Source organism: Eucalyptus grandis, chromosome 8, assembly GCF_016545825.1.
Source record: "Eucalyptus grandis isolate ANBG69807.140 chromosome 8, ASM1654582v1, whole genome shotgun sequence".
Classification (NCBI taxonomy): Eukaryota; Viridiplantae; Streptophyta; class Magnoliopsida; order Myrtales; family Myrtaceae; genus Eucalyptus; species Eucalyptus grandis.
The window spans coordinates 67,819,341-67,839,629 of NC_052619.1; the positions used below are offsets into that span (position 1 = coordinate 67,819,341).

Here is a 20,289-nt window from a genome sequence, read left to right on the forward strand (position 1 = left end):
CGATTACGTTCTCCATATTCGGCTCATCAACTGACGCGTCTATTACAGCTGCCATGCAGATTCGATAACCAACAACCAGATCGGGTCATCTTCAGTGACGAATAACAAGGGTCGAAGTTCCTCTTCGACTTTTAATGATTCAAAACTTTCACACGCTAACTGAACAAGCTGAATTATGTCATTGCCAACATGATTCATAATAGCATAAAGCTCCTCGAGCCAAACCTTTTTATAAATGACTTCCAAGTCATACATAAGCAAACCCATCGATACAATTATAGCAAGATCCATCTTTCTATCACTTTATTACCACAACAAAGATCCTACAACTTTCATCGAAAATTCTGCTGCACTACTATGATAAAATTCCCTCAAGAACATTTTCCCTTTGACTAATGCATAGTCAATCCATTATTATTCTTTTCGCCATCCTAGTGGCGTTCTATCTCGCAATAGGTAAGTTACACTCTCTTGAACTTACACGGACAATTCTAACCCGAATGATATGCTAGGCCACACTCAAAGCATGTTTCCTTTTTACTTTAACACATTGGGATGACTCAAGCCTCCTTCCCACAATCTCAGACACAATCATGGAGTCATTTACCTCCCATCAAGGAATATCATGCACCATTCTTTGCACTGGGTCTCTTCCAAGTACCCCATTAAATGTCCCGAAGCATGTTTCTCTATTCGTCTCATCAACGGCGGTGCAAAAACAACTATGGTTCCATCCATCTATACGAGCCACCTATGATCAAATGGCTTTACCGGCGACATACCGTAACAAGTCCTTTCTCTCTTACAAAGACGGAACGAATCCATGTCTTTTCTTACGTACACGACACGCATCGATCGAGTTGAGCACTGACCTTCCAACTCTACTCTTCCGGTTGGGTGAAACAGGGCATCTTTCTTCTGACATCAGCATTTCCTCCAATCAATTTCCATTTCTGCTTAAACTGAACTTTGACTCAGTTACGGAGGCTTGATCCTCGATCACAACTCCAGATTAGGCCTCAATAGGCATGACAATAACAACGGTCACAACACTGGCAGCGGTAGAAACAACGGCAATAGCGGCGGCTCGATCCTGAACTTACTGACCCAACAAGCTTCCAAGGAACACTAGCGCCTTAACGATCCCATTAAACCTAGGATCACTTAGTGCTGCTACACTCTCAGTACCAGCCTACGGCGGTACTTTCACACACACGCCGGTCTAAGCTGCGCTTACCTCGGGTACCAACTCTTGTCGCATCCTACCCCGAGGTATGTGTCCTATCGACCTCTTCCAAGGAGTCCTCCACTCCTGGTCACTCATCCTACAGGCTCTTTATAGAAACCTGTTTTCCGATTCCAACATCAGGTTAGAATTTGAGTGACCCCACAAACAAGCTACCAAACAGCTATCAACCACATGCATCAACATATTAAAAGCCTTTCCTACTAACTATCCCAAGACTCATCGCACCTTATCACTCCATACACAAACCATGCTCGATACCACTTAAACCGGGATGTCACGCCCGAACCCCGAGCGCGCGCATCCCACTGTCGATTCAAATGCGACTTCCCGACACGTCGCCGACCCCATTCATTTATTTACGCATGCGGAAGCAAAACAAATCCCCGACAATAAAATACGGGATAGAAAAGCAGAAGCAAACCACAACATAACACTTAAACATAATTCAATAGAATTACAAACGGGGTTTACGGCCAACAAGTCTACAAAGGACTGGCTCTTAAAAAGAGGTTATCCTACGACCTACAAGTCGTACACGATCTCCAATCTTTATGACTTCACATCTCCAACTCCTCAAGGCCAACCAAAGCTATCCGGCCGCTCCGTCCACTCGGACCCGAAATGGTTATTCAATAACCACCGAGACAACGTCTCAAAGCAAGTTCAACCCCTAAACCCCTATTAGAAAGAAAATACGCCCGGGTGGCCTAGCCACATCACACAGAAGACTTACCTCGCCTCAGCCTTTATCTGCAGGTTAGCACAATTTATATAAACCAACCACGTGCAATTATGATAACCAAACAACCATGGCACAACCACATTATCAAACAATTCAACCACTTGGATCGTCTCAGCGATCAATCGACTTGGCCGATTACATGTCAATTCTAGTGAATCAATCACTACTTCCAATCTCGACCCTATAGGAAGGCTTAATAACCAGTGGCAATCACGGCCCCACTCGGCACGACCTTTAATTAGGTGGTCCATCACGGCCTCACTGGGCACGACCTCTCATAGGTGGTCCATCCCGGCCTCACTGGGCACGACCTCTCATAGGTGGTCCATCACGGCCTCACTAGGCACGACCTCTAATAGGTGGTCAATCACGGCCCCATTAGGCACGACCTCTCTTAGGTGGTTCATCGCGCCCTATTAGGCACGACCTCTCATAGGTGGTTCATCACGGCCTCACTAGGCACGACCTCCAATCGGTGGTTAATCACGGCCTCACTAGGCACGACCTCTAATAGGTGGTTAATCACGACCAATCTCCCATCAATTTCTACACTTAGGATATCGTAAAGAATCCCTATAAATCACAATCACACTCAATTCATCACAACCAATCATAAATTTCAAATTCTAAATGCACAACAACGATCGGCACAAAATTCTGAGCAAATAAGGTCCCAATGAAAATTTTCGGAATTTAATAAATAATTAAATTTATTCCGAAAATAATTAAATAATAATATCCATAGTTTTCGAAATCCACACTCAATTTATAATATCCAATCATCAATTTCAAAATCTGAATGTACCATAGCGACCGGCACGAAATTCTGAGAATTTAGGGTCCCGAAAAAATTTTCTGAATTTAATAAATAATTAAATTTATTCCGAAAATAATTAAATAATAATATTTTAATAATTTCGAATAATAATATATTATTAAATTATTTAATGATTTCGGGATATTTAAATAAATCAAAAGTAAATTCCTTTATGTCACATCAATGTTTATATTAATATAAACCCCCACTTAACTTTAAATTAAACACAATTTAAGTTAATCAAACATCTTAATATAATCTATACTTAAATAAATTAAACTATCCACCTAATAACAATTAACATAAACTAAACACACCTAAAGCATCATTAACCCTCTAAGCGAGGTTTAGTGAGTTAAACTCACCGGATTAGCGAGCCGAGCGGACCAAAACGACGAGGACGCTGAGGAGAACAAGTTTCCTCAAAGCGGGCCGAGCATCCGGGCTCGGGAAGGCGGCCAAAACGGGCCACGAAGGGCTGCCATACCCATTTTCTGCAACTTCCGGTTGAGGCCGAGAAGAGGCGGATCCGGGGCTGGTTCGACGGAGGAACGGCGGAGGAAGCGGCGACTGCAGCTCGGCGGGCAAGGCGGCGACGAACGGCGGTTCACGGCGGCGGGGAAGAGCTGGTAGCTCCTCCACGAGCTGAACAGCAGCTCGGGGTGCCGGCCAAGCGCGGGCGGAGCGCGGACGCGAGCGGACCGGCGAGCGGCGCACGGGCGGCGCGAGGCGGACACACGGCGACGGTGGCGACGGCGGCGTGCGAGCGGGAGTGGACGACCATGGCTGCAGCTCCTTCTTCTCTGAAATTTTCTGGTCTTCGCACAATGAAGATGGAGGAGAAGCCAACGGGAGAGAGGAAGAAGAGAGAAGGAGGAGAGAGAGAGATGGGACCATTCCCTTTTCTTTTTTTCTTTTCTTTAATCCAACAAATTGGCCCACCACATGACATCATCCATGACATCATACTCCACTCACTCAAAACTCCCACAACCTTATTCCAATGGTTGCAAATCTCATTTTCCGCATCCAATTTTGTACATTCACTTTCTTCAATTCCATCAATTCTCTTCCAATTGAACCCAATTGAAGTTCATAAAATTAATCCAATGTCACCACACTTCAATTTACATCTTCACTTGTCCATAGAACCAACTTAAGTCTTAATAGCAATACCAAAGGCGGGCCTACTAATTTTCCAAACCAATTAACCATTTTCCTTGATTTAATTGCTGAAAAACTCGGCTTACATGAAAAATCTTCCAAGATGAATTAATGATCCTAAAATGATTTGTGACACACCCGTTTTCCAATTTCGAATTCGATCTCAATTCCACGGTTAATTTCACTTTGGCACGATACTAGCGCGCCAACCTACCGGGTAGCATTTAGAAATTTTCATGCATTTGACCTGTGGTTGATCATCTCAAGCCACAATATACATCTTTGAAACATTTGCGACTTTCGGTTGTCGGGGTAATCTCAAGGTTTCAAATACGAACACAGGGTACCCAATCGATAGAAAAGTCGGTCCAAAGTCGTCGATCGACAAGAATTGTGCGATCCGGTGGAATCACCCACACTCGATCACATGCCTCGTCGAGTCGACCTATCTCGGATCTCTAATCGATTTTAATTGTGCCGTAATGACCCTTGCAGATTAACTCGGTCGAAAGATCGCTTCCGGTCAAATTCTCGAGTCTGATGCATTAGAAATTTTTAACAGCTTCACCCGATAGACTAGTTTCCACATGAGTGGCCGACTCAAGGAAAAGAACTATACGCGTGCTAATGAAATGCCCGTCTCAATTTATTGAAAATAGAATCGGAAAAATCGGGATGTCACAGAATGAGTGTCTAAAAGCTGCAAAATCCTTTGTCCATGCTTATATTGCTAAATTGGGCTTCTACAAATTTTCGAGCTTCAAGCGTATGGGGAACCATAAATTCAACAAAAAATGGAAGGAGATTGATTAGGTACCCAATAGCGTTAAAACCTTCCAATGCAAAAAACGTGGTGAAAAGAAGGACATGACTAAGATGGCTGACGCTTTTAAGGCATCGATGGTGAATGAATTTGAGATGACTGATAATAATCTCATGAATTATTTCCTTAGGATCGAAGTGAAGCAAAGTGCCAAGGAGATTTTTATTTCTAAAAAAGGATATGCAGAAAATATCATTGACAAATTTAATATGAAGAATTGTACTCTGATCAATGCACTAATTGAGTGCAGGACCAAACTTTTGATGATGGTGTTAATGTTGATTTGATATTTATAGAAGCTTGATGGGGAGTTTGAGATACTTGACATGCACGGGACCGGATATTATGTATAGTGTTGGAATTATAAGTTGATATATGGAGAAGCCGAAGTTATCTCATTTTAAAGATGTAAAAAAGATACTTCGATGCATCAAAGGTACTACTTCTCATGGCCTACATTACTATCATTATGAATCCTTCCAACTTAGAGCTCATTTAGATAGTGATTATGTTGGAGATATCAATGATCGAAAAAGCATTACAAATTTTGTATTTTTGTTATGTAAAAATGCTTTCACACGGTTATCAAAGAAATAACCCAGTGTCACTCTGTTGACATGTAAACTCAATAATGGAAGGTACATATAGAATAGTGAACACTATCCTTTAATGATCTTGTGGGCACCACCGCGTAAGCATTTGAATGTAAAAAGTGAATCGTGCTTAAGAGGGTCCAAAGTAGAAGCACGAACTTTGTTGAAAGACTCGGAAACACAGAGTATAAATGAAAACTTATGCATACCGAATGAAAAATAGAAAGTCTTCATATCACATGCCATATTCAAGGCTCGACCACTCCAAGCTTTCATATCCAAGTCATGCACACAAGTTGCAATTACGTCGGGGTGCGTCTGAAAATGCGATTACCATGTTCGATGACCTAACGACGCGATCTTTCTTGATCTCTCACCCATTTCGTGTAACATTCGAGACCCCAAACGGTGATTGTGTCCAGCGTGCGTGCCACGAACGCCTGAACCGAGTGCGACCAATAGGGGTTGCACACCCGGTCGTACCCGATCCACCGCACGCTAGCTCTGCTGAATGTCTCCGCCGAAGGTATGAAGAGATACCGTCTCTTCATCCTGGTCATTTTGGTGGCAATGAAAAGAGGAGCCTGCAATATAATTGGAATTCAAGCGCAGCGTTAGTTCTAAAAGCTTTTTCCTTGGAACCTGCGATTCATTAATTTCTATGAAAACTTAATTACACATTTGAAGTGAATCTCTAAAATCCAAGCATAACTGTTTATCTCATAGTTTGAAACAAACAGTCAAGGAGAAGAAAACAAGCACAATAACAAGACCATAAACAAAAGAACGCACATTAAGATTCGAAATTATACCTTTGCAAGATACAATGCCAGAAAAACCGTTCTCCTTTAGCTCATATAATGCCTTGTTTCACCAATTAGCAAAGGGCATCGTGTGGCATTTAACTAGCAAGTACAATCGATACAGCTAAGGAATGTTTTGGAGGTCATGGGTTAGTGAATGAGGCATGCAAGGTCAATAAATTTACCGACCCATTTCACTTCTTCTTACAGAATAGTGAATTTAGGACTTTTGAACAATTTTCCTCCTGTGGAGAATAGAGAGAGCAAATAAGTGATTGCATGGTCTGGCTGATATGAAACATGACCAGTAAGTTAATCGCACGGACCACTGCATAGATTGGATTATATGACCCCCAACATGCATTGTGGAATTGTCACTAATCACGAAGTACCTAGGCTTCTAATCATCTTCCCTCTATTTGTGAAGTCATGGAGAATGAGACCATGCTCCTAGTCTTTATTTTTTTGGGCTGAATATCACCCGTTGAACAAGATTAAGTTGATCCATTGAAACTTGAGTGGTTATTACGTCATTGAAGGAGAAAGTATATTATGCATCCATTTTACTACCGATGTGGAGAAGTGAGTCAATTAGTTTCAATAAAGTGATTGTGTTATGAAGGGAAATTCATTGACGTCTGATTTTCTTTTTTTAAAAGGAAAAAGTAAACATTATAACAATGTTCTCTCGCAAATTTATGAGAGTTTAGTTAGGAGCGGAGAAGAGGACAGAACAAAGGGGACACAAGAATTCTAACCAAATCATCACAATACATAAATGATATATGATGTTTCTCATACATTTACCTGACATTGAATATCAATCCATTGTCCCTCATACTCCAGACTGATGCTTTTTGAGAATGTTGCCAGAAAACTGCAACAAATCACATTGATATATCTAAGTTCACATGATTGAACTATAAGAATAGATTGGTTATAGACTTTGACACTGTTGAAAGGTCCTTTTAGATCTAAATAAGGGAAAAAGCCATGAAAAACCCGAACTTTGCCCAAAGTGACACATTTACCCCAAACTTTTTTTGTGACGTGAAAACCCCAAACTTTCCAAACCGTGACACATTTACCCCCAAAGAAGGGCATTTTTGTCTTTTTATTCTGTTTTTCCTTTTCTTTTTTTTTCTTCTTCCCTCCGCCATGGCCGGCGGAGGGAAGCCGGCGTCCGCGACCTCGCCGGCGTCGGGCGAGGGCGAGGACACCCTCGCCCGCGCGGGGCGGCCCTCGCCGGCGACGGGCAAGGACGGCCCTCGCCGATCCGGCGAAGGCGGGACACCCTCGCCCGACGCAGTGAGGGCGGCCCTCGCCGGCGACGGGCGAGGACGGCCTCGCCGATCTAGCGAGGGCGAGACACCTCGCCCGACGCAGCGAGGGCGGCCCTCGCCGGGACGGCGGGACGGCCCTCGCCGGATCTAGCGAGGGCAGACACCCTCGCCCGACGCAGCGAGGGCGAGGGAAGGCCCTCGCCCGACGCAGCGAGGGCGGCCTCGCCGGCGTCGGGCGAGGACGGCCCTTGCCGATCTGCGAGGGCACCTCGCCCGACGCAGCGAGGGCGGCCTCGCCGGCGACGGGCGAGGACGGCCCTCGCCGGATCCGGCGAGGGCAGGGACACCCTCACCCGACGCAGGGAAGGGCCGTCCTCGCCCGACGCAGCGGGGCGGCCCTCGCCCGACGCAGCGGGGCGGCCCTCGCCCGACGCAGCGAGGGCGGCCCGCCCGACGCCGGCGAGGGGGCTCGCCCGAGGCCGGCGAGGGCCGCCTAGCCCGAGGCCGGCGAGGGCCGCCTAGCACGAGGCCGGCGAGGGCCGCCCTAGCCCGAGGCTGGCGAGGGTGACCCTCGCCCGACGCCGGCGAGGGCAGCCCTCGCCGGATGCCGGCTTCCCTTCGCCGCCAGCCCGGTGGAGGGGAGAGAGAAAAAAAAATTTTAAAAATTTTTAAAAATGAAAAGACCAAAATGCCCTCTAATTTTGGGGTAAATGTGTCACATAACGAAAGTTCGGGGTTTTTCACGTCACAAAAAAGAGTTTGGGGTAAATGTGTCACGGTTGGCAAAGTTCGGGGTTTTTCACGTCACAAAAAAAAGTTTGGGGTAAATGTGTCACTTTGGGCAAAGTTCAGGGTTTTTCGTGGCTTTTTCCCTCTAAATAATGTGAAACATACTAAATTGTTGGAACATTAAGCGATGTATAAACTTTTGTCCGGCATTGAATTTGATAAACTTCTTATTACTGCTTATAGTCCATCGCATTGTTTACAATGTCAAATTTGTATATCAATCCTGATATAGCTACAATCCTAAAAGGAAATTAGTAAGAAAGAGAAAACTTTTGCATTATAAATTTGATTAACAAATTACCGAAAAAATAAGACACAAAACTGGGAGAAAATCGAAACTTACGCTTTGGTGGAGGCATACAAGGTCCAAAGAGGATACGAAGAGACATACACGGCGGAACCAGATCCCATGTTCAAGATCGCTCCTCTCTTCCTCTTCAACATTCCATCGATCACTCCCTTCGTCGCCCACACCGCTGCGTTGACGTTCACTCTCAACGTGCTCTCCGTCAACTCTCGATCCACCTCGTGAAAGTATTTCGGGAGAGAAGCCATCCCCGCGTTGTTGACCAGCAACCCGACGTCGATCCCTTCCGTCGCTCCTGCAATGGCCGCCGCTATCTCCTCTCCGCTCAGCTTCGCGAGATCGGCGACCACTGTCTTGACCTGGACAAAGTGTCTCGTGCGTCAGATGTACGATCGCTCGGGAATTTTTATGTAAATGGCATATGAAGTGCTAACTATGTAATGGACCTCGGTGGTTGCTCCGAATCTATCCCAGCTCCCTCGAGGTGGCCTCGAGTTTGCTGGGGTTCCGACCGACGAGCACGAGGTTGAGGCCCTTGGAGGCGAGCTCGAACACCAGTGCTTTCCCGATGCCGTCGGTGGCGCCGGTGACAATGGCCCACGAGCCGTAGTCGCGCAAGTCCTTCGGCTTCCTCAGGAACGCGGCGTACAGCCATCGGGCGAAGGTGAGTACGTTCTTGAAGAGCGAGATGAAGCCTAGTACGGTGGCCGAGGCGATCAAGAAGTCCGCAAGAACCATCGTTTTGTGCGGTGTGTACTTTCACCAGAGGACTTCGGGATGGCAAGTGCTAAACATTTGTTGACGTCTCTCTCACTCACTGCTCTCCAAAACCCCGCGACGTACCAGCTCTCCTGACCGCATGTCCAGAGATATTTTGTACTCGAATCTTCCTAGTGTAAATTGACAGTGTTTAAATTATTTTCTTGGAGTGATCTACAGCCCATCCCCTCTCTGTCTCTCTCTTCCTTCTATCTCCACTCGCTCCGTTACAATCCCGCAGCAACCCACGGCCACACAGCCGCCGCGCCCCACCTCCGTTAGGCTTTTGAGACCTCTTAAAGCGCTGGAGTAATCCCGTCGGACCGGAGCAATTTCCTGTCTTAGGTCTGGTCGACAAGGTAATGACCATGGCCTTCTTCTTGACCCAGTTTAGGATTAAGTTAATGTTCTTTAACGCGGGGGTCGCTATGGAGATAAAGACCTAGCCAATGTTTGGGAACAGTCACCAATTTTGACAAAGCGAAGGAAGAAAAGAAATGACTAGATGAGTGCCGGGCGTTGCACATCTACCATGCGCGCTGGATGCACTTGTGCCATCAGTCAGGCGAGGCTGGCTTCGTCCCATTTTGTCAAAACTCATTAAGATAGAAATTACTACGGAAATTGACAGATTGAATAATAAAATAAATAAATCAAAATAAATAAATCGAACACCATAATTCGATGATAATGATTTTCTTTCAAGGAGAGTAGCGATAAATTTTATTATAGATTACGTGATATAATAAAAGATTACACGCTCAAGTCATTTAAATACATTTAAAGATTCATTATACTAAATAACTCGCCTAGTGTTTAACTTTAAATTCATCGCTAAATAATCTCTCAATCTTAAGAAAAAATTTACAAATTTCACCATAAAATTTCATAGTTACAAACACTAATTTGATGAATGTAATTTACCAGTTTCCTTTGTGCGTCTTCATTCACCAAGCACTCGTACACAAACAGCACTTCAAGGAGACCTCACGACCACGGCAAGACTTGCTTTACATATATAGAAGCAAGACCCACAAAAATAAACCCTTGAATGTTAGTATCACCGCCACAGAGAAGAAGTCCAAGTCTGTCGCGTCTTGGTCAAAAAAAGGAAATCAATTGACCGAGTAATTGCGATTGTAATACATGTTTGATTTCCAATATTTGTTCAAAGGCTTCGACAATCCAAATATAAGTTGTTGCTTATATTACCTCCGCTACTTTGCCCGGTGGATTCAAATTTGATATCAGAAAATATCCAACTTGGACTTTAACTCTGAAATAGGAAATATGTAATTTCATGGCACAAATTTGGATGTCCATAAATAACAATATATCTTAGATTAGGATTCGTTTGTAGGTCCAAACTCGAGATATATTTTAATAATCTCCACCTTGACTCAACGTTTGAGACAAGTCACAATCGCTTTGCTAAAATTTAAACTCTATTGCTACTCTCCTATCCCTCAATGGGTTCATTGGCCATAGATATTTTTCAAGTCCAAGCCGTGCTTAAACTTCATCATAATCATGGACCTCATTAGAACATCAACTCCACATGCACCTTTAGCTACTTCACAAGGATTTTTCGACGCAATTTTCTTAACCGTAGATAAAACAAAACGATTGTTACATCTATATCTATCAGGAGATTAAATACATACATTATCAATATCAGTAGTTAACCACTAGGGTTTGCCCCAGTAGTCACATTTCCAACATGGAAGGGGGAGATGGGGAGTTCGAACCCCCACCTTCTCAAAGGAGGTTTGGAGTGGGATGAATTAATTTCAAGTGTGGGTTTCAACTCCTACACCCTGCAAGAAAGCAAGATAAAAGTCTGAGAGTGAGAATATGAATAGAGTAGGATTGACCAAAAAAAAAAATCAGCAATTATAGTAACCGTTGGCTTTATAGGTCCCATGTCACTACAAACACCATCCATGTCAATTATCTCGTTAGTATTCATATAAGTTTTGAGAGTGAGAGTTAGAATAATAATATAGTAGGATCGACAAAAAAAAAAAATATCAGTAGTTGCAATAACCGTTGGCTTTATAGGTCTTATGTCGCTACAAACACCATCCATGTCAATTATCTCGTTAGTATTCGTATAACTCTGAGAGTGAGAGTTAGAATAAAAATATACACAATATATATATGTATATATATATCAACAGTTACAGTAACAGTTGGCTTTATAGGTCCCATGTCGCTACAAACACCATCCATATCAATTATCTCGTTAGTATTCATATACGTTACTTCAAGAGTTTTTAATTGCAATTCCATCTCAAGTTGAACACCATTTAGATCCGTTTCGAATATATTTAAAAATCTCTGCTGTACTACTCTCTTTCCAGATATTTCTTTATGGAAATATTTACAATTAATTGGTTTTACATTATCTTTTAAATGTCAATTTCTTGCATCCATGCATTGTTCTTTGTTAGGAAAATACTCGCATTTTTACATAAAATACTCATACGTACTTTTAAAACAAATTCCCTCTTTCGCACGTTTTACAATTATTCGCGCTATTGGAGTGGACTGATTTATACATGTATGCAATACATGTATTATGTTTACCAAAAAGTACTCCAGTTATGAATTCATTTCATATATTTTCTTTAGTCAATTAATTACGTGACTTGTAAAAAATCATTTATGCCCAAAATATGATTATTTATCCTTGTCATCCCCAAATTCTGTAACAGCTTTTCTGAGAAATTTTCAAAATTTAAAAATTTGATTGAACCTTCGATACGAGTAAAACCTGTAAAAACACATAGAAGCACAACTCGCTCGACACCTATGAGGTGAACTCTCAAAGTTATTCTAAAAATTTAACGTCAGAAAATGAAAGAGAGAAAAAGTAAATAAGAAAGCAAGATAATTGAAATGACAAGGTCACGTCAATAAGATGAAAACAATGTGCGGTTTTAGATACATAGCATAATAGAGTTTATGGTCTTTTATGAGCACCATGTCCGTGTAAATTTTCAGCATTTGATTAAAAAAGTAAAAAAAAAAAAAAAAAAATTAGAACCGTTCAGGTTGAAATTTATCAAACAACCAAAATCCGCTGCACTTGAATGCAACGGCGAAAAATCACGAGGGCATCGTACCCAGCGGAAACTATAGGCTGACCCGGTGGTCTCTTTGTAGGAAGAATGACAAATGGGAGCAAAGGCTTACCGGCATATAAGATTGTGAAAATCCATAGGGGTGTCATGGCGGATACGAAGACCAGCGGTTGGGTTGTGAGATCCTTATATTCAAAGCGCCAAGGCTTCTACTTGCCATTATCGACATCATCCAAAATGGGAAGCAACTCATTGCAGAGATGTCCTTTATCAAATCGAGAACACATTCTAGAAAACCCTCTTCAATGATGATTCAAGCTGGTGTCTGAAATGCTCCGGACTTCGAATCAATAGGAAAAGGATAATAACTTTAACTTCTAACTTTAGTGGTAATCCTTATGATTTATAATAAAAAGAAGAAAAAATCAACCGGAAATATGGATTATAATTCTTTTGATGTTTTCTTTGTTTTAGATTGAATTTAGTCCTTTTTTTCTATGGTCAATTTCATGCTAACTTTTGAACCTAGTGAAAATCTTTAACCAAATGTTGCGTTTTGGTTTTATTATAGGAGACTCAAGTTCTATATTGAGCTTGGATAGAGAATGTCAAATGCGAGAAGGACCCTTATTTATCAACTTATATATACAACCTTAACAATTGATACTCGAATGACTTGAAGACTAATTGCTTCTTAGCATAAATTACACCTAAATTTAATCAATTATGTAATCTGGACACTAATAGTTATGCTTCAAGCTCAAATTATGCCGGAACTTAATTTACGACACAACTTATTTTAAGTGTAAAGCTGAAATTTAATCAATAGCAATACTCTTGAGTAAAAACATAATGCTGGAATTTAATTAACGACGTTGGATTTGTAGAACAACACTAGAATCTAGTCGATGATGCTAGATCGGATAAAGATACACACTGAAAATTGATTAATGATGGGAATATGGAAACTATGGCTAAGATGTGATAAAGTAAAGATAAAGTAAATATAATTGTTCTGTTATTCGAGGGGTGCTTATCAATGGTAGGTCTGTGGTATTTATAGAGTAGACTGATTGTTCCTTAGTCGGCTGCTCTTTCTTGGACACTACTCTTTGCATTCTCCACGTTTTCCACTTCTTCTTGGTTACCTTATCCTTTAATAACCATTTCTTGCCCCGCCAATGATGCTGGTGCGGCTTGTTCCTCAAGCAAATAATCGCTCACTATTTTTATGCGCATTTCTTGCAATAGTTATTCTCGCTCAAATTATAATGCTATTTTTGCTTTATCATCAAATCCAGTGCACTGTCCCTGTAGCATGACACGTGGCAATTAATCTCCAAGCTATTGACTCTAGAGTTGGTTTTCAGAATCCCATTGAGGCTTAGCTTAAGTAGCCTTCACGAAAAATGTTTTACCCTTAACTTCACAAGTCAAAATGGAGTGTTTCGTCCAGTGATCTCTTGTGATTGGCACGTGGTTCCAAGGGTAATTTTGGATGTCAACAATAACTAAATGCAAATTGTATTACATTTTTGGGTCGGAAAAATACAAAAAGAGTTTTAATTTATTACACTTGTGCTAATTTAGTCTTAAACTTTTAATTATAACAATTGAGTTCCAAGCCTTTTGACGATTTGCTAATGTAGTCCATCCGATCAATTTTGATAAAAAAATCGTTAACATAAATACCTATCATTCTACATAGCATGACCAACGCTAGTGCCAAATTTTGTTTACAATTTTTAAATATTTTTTTTCCAACATTTATTTTATTTTATTTTTTATTTTTTCACAACTCTGGGGTAGCAAGGTTGTTGGCCAACTATCACTAGCCACAAGTGAGGGCCAACACTCTCGCCTGTTAGCTGGCCAAGCAAGGGTGTCTCGGTTCTCACCATCGTTATTGCTAAGATCCAAGTGAGGGCGACGTAGCCCTCGCCCAAACCAGCCGAGAGCATAGTGGTCCTTGTCGGCAAATAGATGAGGGCCCGACACCCTCACCTATGGCCAACAAGGGCGTGGAGGCCCCCACCCGTGGCTAATGAGGGGTGGAAGCCCTCTCTTAGACCTCACCTGTGGCTGGTGAGGGTTGATTGGTGATTTTGCCAACCCATAGTTGGGAAAAGAAAAAGAAATGAAAGAAAAGAAAATACAAAGGTAGGAAAAGAAAATACAAAAGTCGACAAAGAAAAAAGTAATAACAAATTTGGGAAAAAAAAAATATCTATATTAGTACTAGCCATTTCATATGAGATAATCAACTTCCATGTCAACGATTTTCAACCAAAATTGGTCGAATTAACTATATTGGTAAAACGTAAAATGTTTAAAATTTAATTGACACAATTGAAATATTTAAAATTGAATTGGCATAGATGCAATAGCTTTGGATTTTTTTTTTTTTTGGGGTACTTTTTCCCTTTTGGGCACCTCCATTCTAAGGATATAAGTGCTCATAATGGATAAGATAATTTCGGTTTGCAAAGTGAACCATGACTAGAAGATAAATTCAAATTAGAGGTGAAGGATGATAAAATTGTTTTGCAGATTTTGAACTCGAGTTGCTTTAATAATAATTATTTGGGTAATAAACCAAATGGAGTTAGGCACTATCTTAATGGACATTGTTTTTTTTTTTAACTTTCAGCTCTCAGCATTTGATCTTTAACTTCTGTTTAATGTTGACCACTTCGAATTCCTAAAACTAAATAATCATTGATTTTTGGGACCTCCTTATATCATTAAATGTTTTTATTATTTTTAAATTAAAACCTTTCTTTAGTTTTCAAGGGAAAGAACTTTGTTAATTGTTTGTTCCGTTGATTAATTTTTAATATTTGAAAGAAAAATAAAAGGTACAATGGTTCGAATAAAAAACGAATACTTCACGGGACATGTGCCACTCGTAGAGATATGAACACATGTGAATCAATGATATCTCATTGCTTTTGCACTAAAATACACATACGATATAAGATTAGAATTTCATTCGTGAGATTATATTATGCGTCACGAATATTTTTTACAGTTAACGTTGTGACTTTCATATTAGAAATCATGGTTTTTGTTCAAGGAAAAAAAAAATCTCTTATCAATTCACTGAATTAATAGAGAGCTAAAAGGCAATTTTGCATCTTGAGTTTTGTTACTAGACACTAGGTATTTTAAGTTCATGACTTTTATATAAGAAATTGCTATTATCTTGAAAAAAATATGGGCCTACTGATCAATGAAAAAAATCTCTCTCTCTCTCTCTCTCTCTCTCTCTCTCTCTCTCTCTCTCTCTCGTGCGTGGGGGAATAGTGCCACCCGTTGTTGGATATTTAACAAATTATATGTAAATATACGAGTCAATATTTGTATATTGTCGAAAATTTTAGGGGTTTTGGGCTAAAAAAGGCAAAGTATATATACCATATGCTATTTTATCATACTATAAACGAAGGGTAGTTAAATCTTTTTGCTTATGAAGCTTTCTTCTAATTTCTAACTTCTACAACTTTGATATAGATAGGGGTGATTGATTTTAGAGAGAGCCAATTCCCACCCTAAAACTGGTAATCAAACCAAAATGGCCAATTCCTAGTTTGTGAAATCGAGAATCGGCCCACCTAGGCCTGGATGCACCTAGGAACCATATCGATGGATCCGGTCTGGTTTTTGAGTGCACTTAGGAACCAACAATATCAATCGAAACACTAAGCATAAGAATACTTTTCAGATTTGTTCACGCATTTCATTCAAGCATTTTAACTAACACATAAGATCGGTTGCTAAATTAGTGAGAGGAGATGCGCAAGAGAGAAAGAGAGAGGCGAGAGTTGAGTCTTGAGATAAGACTGTGAGAAGGAGGCGTTGAGCGAGAGGGATGTGATTCAAGTGAGACCCGAGTGGCTAAAAAGAAGTCAGAGTGATAGGCATGAGCATGAGAGAGACATAAGCAAGAGGCGTTGAGCCGCAAAGGAGGCATGAGCACTGAGTGACTGAAAAGAAGTGAGAGTGATAGGCGTGAGCGATGAGTATGACTAAATCGTGAGAAGAGAATAAGAATTAGGGTTTTGGAATAAAAAGAATTAATATATATATATAATTCGGATGGTTGGGTCCACACATAAAATCAAGAACTAAATCAATATTTACTAGTTCCAAATTTCTAGAACTAGGAAATGCCCAAAATCGTGTTGGGTGGTCTTAAATCTCTTTCACCTAAAAATTAGCTCAAATGATGAGTTTTCCCTCACACTTATGAATTGACCACCCCACAACCGATGTTGGACAATTTCAACAATCTCTCGTGTGGCTATTGTCTTTAGATTTGTTGGCAACCTCAGCTTAGATACTAATGTTGGGTGGTTTTTGGCCTCTACCACCCTATAAACTAGTTTAAAGAATAAGGCTTTTTCTTATACTTATAAACCGACCACCAATAACCTCAACAAACTAGGCAGTTCGAATTGAGTCTCGTGCTCACCCCTAAATATAGATGAGGTCAAGTGTAATGGTGCAAATTGTTATGTGCGGTTTTATAAAATTTTCCCATAAATAGAAAACGAGGAGCTCTCATAAGTTCTCTTTACATTGTCTTTGTGAATGTGAATGTATGTTTTGAGTGACTTTTTCTTTTCTTGTTATTATTTCAAACTATGTCTACTATGATGCAAATGCCCCATTTTTTTTTTGTATCACTAAAAATCAGAAACTTGCTCATTGTAAAACGAACATCCTAAACTTTTTCATGTTATAAATTATATTAGTGTGACAAATATATCTCGGATGGAATTAAAATAGAGGGTGTTTATGATATATATATTAAGTCTGGATTTTTCTATGACGAAAAAAAGGGGAGGGTATCACACACCTTTTAACTTTTTATAATATTAAATGCTCAAAACCTTGAAAAAGTTGCTTATACTGACTTTTGGATACATACATATATATTTTTTTTAATTATTTTTTGAAATCTGACTTCTTTGTAAATGAAATAAACATAAGAGAGGACAACGATTTAAGTGGGCTCAATGGTGGAAACCTAATCGAGTACCACATAACCAAGAGCTTTTACAGCATCACACGTCAATTCCAAAAGAGCCACAGTAAGAATTTCACATTAATACCTAACACCTCATTATCTCATATCTAGACCATGCATACTAGCCACACAACATCAAAGGCAGTGCCGTTCGAGAATTCTTGTGGTGCGTGGCCATAGTCGACCTAAAGAAGGCCATCATGTTCAAGCCCCTCTTGTCTCATCCATTTCAGGTAGCGCTGACAGTACCAAATGATATCAATTTTGAGAATTTATTTTATTTAAGAGCTTAAATAGAAATTTGGGCACTTATAAATTATTGACGTTAAAACTCATAATGGCACTATAAGTTATGTGACTTAATGATCATGTAACATTTGATAAGAAAAATACAAATATAACATAGCTTGTAAAGTAAAGTATAAGAATTTCGATAAGAAAAAAAGTGACTAAAAGGAGATAATGGAACAAAGGGAAAAAGTTAAAGTTTAGTGAATTTAGTAAAATGAAAGTTAGGAAAAAAAAATATAAAACTAACAAAAAAGGAGGGAGGAAGTGACATATGTCATATGTCCTTTAATAATTTCCTTTAGCATCGAGAATATCATGAAAAGGGATAGAAAGGGAAATAGGTTTAGAAAACAGTTAGTATCAACGAAAAATTTCAAATTGGTATACCCAAAGTAAATTTAACCAAAAATAATTTTTGGATCACTAAAAACTCAAAACCGGTACACTTATGATATATGTACCATCCATTAACTTCCGTCAAATTTTTTCTTGAAATTGCTAAGTCGGATTACATAAAGCGATAATGTTAAAGTCCATGTGAAAATCCATATCAGTTTAAAATACATTTATCACATATATACTAGTTTGAAATTTTTAATGACTCAAAAATTAATTTTAAATAAATTTGTGATAGATGTACCAATTGAAAGTTTTTGATAACTAAAAATTTAACTTAAAATAATTTTATTACAAATATATCAATTTTGGATTTTTCATAATATTAACGCTCAAGAAAAATCAAAACTTACTTACATCAATTCCACACTCAACCTTCTCTCCTGGTCAATATGATGACCACACTGCCATATAGTCTTCAAGCAATATGATAATCTTATCCATACGTCTAAATCTGGTTTATTACAATCCCACACGAAACCTCGCGCTACACATCTCAAGAGAATCAGTCGACCAGTTCGGCGTGCGTTACTCTTTCACTTCAACTTGCGTACATCTTCTTCTCGCTTTCTATTCCGAGACCACTGACAATAAACACTACTCAGTACTGACGCGACCATCTAGTACAAAACGAGCAAACTTTGAGGACTTTCCCATGATACAGTTAAGCCTTCGGATACCTTTCTGAACCGCACTTGCAAACTAAACCTAAACCAGAGAAACCACCGTGGAGAGCACGAAGTTCTTCTGTATTTATCATCAGGGCACCAACCTCAGAGGAAGCAATCAAACAGCATCGTTAGCAACTCACCTTGCCGATCCGTCTTAGCTTGAAGGGTCCAACTAACATTATGCGCGCTAGAAACCAATAATGCGTCGTCCCCGACCAGGAGGAATGAAGATTTCTCCACTTCGTACGGTTCAGTGTTCCGAATTTGCGGCCCGACTATTTTCCAACCGCCAGTGAAAGTAATGACGATACGAATTAAATGGTGGAGTGGGGCTACGAGAGCTTTGTGTGCAGGGGATAGTGAACCCACTTCCTGACCGGGCAACAGCCAATTCGAGAGCTGATCGGCCAAGATTGCAATCATCACGTCCCCATGTGCATGTTGAATAGTCCGTCATCAATTTCTCTTTTCGCGATCAAGTCTATTTTGCTAATAAACAACGTGTGGAAAAGCGATCTTCTCAGACTTTTTGTTGCACGACATGTCCATTTATTTGATACTTATAGAGCCGATGAAATGGTTGGATGAAAAAGGTCTCATAAATATATACCTAACTCATACTGAAAATGGCGGTTCCCACTGCCGACTTATTTCACCTAGCTACGACCGTCCCTCTCTTTCTTTCAATGTAATGTCGCACTTTCTCTAAACATGCAAGCTGTGATTGGGCCTATTTCATGGAGCCCGCACCACGCCTAAAAAAAATTGTCCATCAACTTGCTCATTCCAAGATTCAACTTTCAAATCTTCTATGACTTACTATATTTCTTGATTTAGAACCAGATGGGTCATCCGGATGACACGGTTTTGGAGATTGGATTTTTTTTCCAATGGCCTATGGAATAAAAATCCATTGTAAAATTGGAGAATTATATGAATTAAGGTTTATATGTAGCTTAAGTACCTTGTCTGTTTGATGTGCTATCGATATGATCAAATCATATGGCCGTGGCTCATCATTGAATTACATATTTTACACTGAATGTCCAGAATAAAAACCCTTTATTATTAGCATGGATCAACTTCCATGTCATATCATGTGAAGCATATTGACTAGTTTGATGGTGCATTAATCGAGCTAAATGATTCGTAAGAGTACACAACTCATATTCAACTCTCTCATTACGCAATAATCATAAACTCTCAATGTGTATGCAGCTTGAATTAAAGTTTAATTAATCTAGTTGATTGGAAATGAAAAAAGTGTGATGATGCCCTTCATTTTGGTTGTGCTAACCTTCTCAAGTCCGAAAGATATGAACTCGATAGCGGAAGATACATATAAAATAGTGAACCCTATCGTTTCACAATCTTGAGTCAATCGGTATCAATAAAGTGATTGAGAGTTATGAAGGGAAATTCATCGGTGTTTGCTCTTTTCTTTTTTTTTAAAGAAAAATGTAAACATTATAACAATGTTCTTC

At 40.1% G+C, this 20,289-nt stretch overlaps 1 protein-coding gene across 1 annotated transcript; it reads right to left on the bottom strand.

Moving 5' to 3' along the window:
* Window positions 1-5,460: 5,460 nt before the first annotated feature.
* LOC104417770 (very-long-chain 3-oxoacyl-CoA reductase 1) lies at window positions 5,461-9,349 on the bottom strand. The gene is given in 4 exon segments (XM_039298735.1): window positions 5,461-5,972; window positions 6,999-7,068; window positions 8,607-8,929; window positions 8,961-9,349. Coding segments are annotated over 4 exon segments (978 nt in total). The 5' UTR covers window positions 9,309-9,349; the 3' UTR covers window positions 5,461-5,735.
* Between the last annotated feature and the right edge of the window lie 10,940 nt (window positions 9,350-20,289).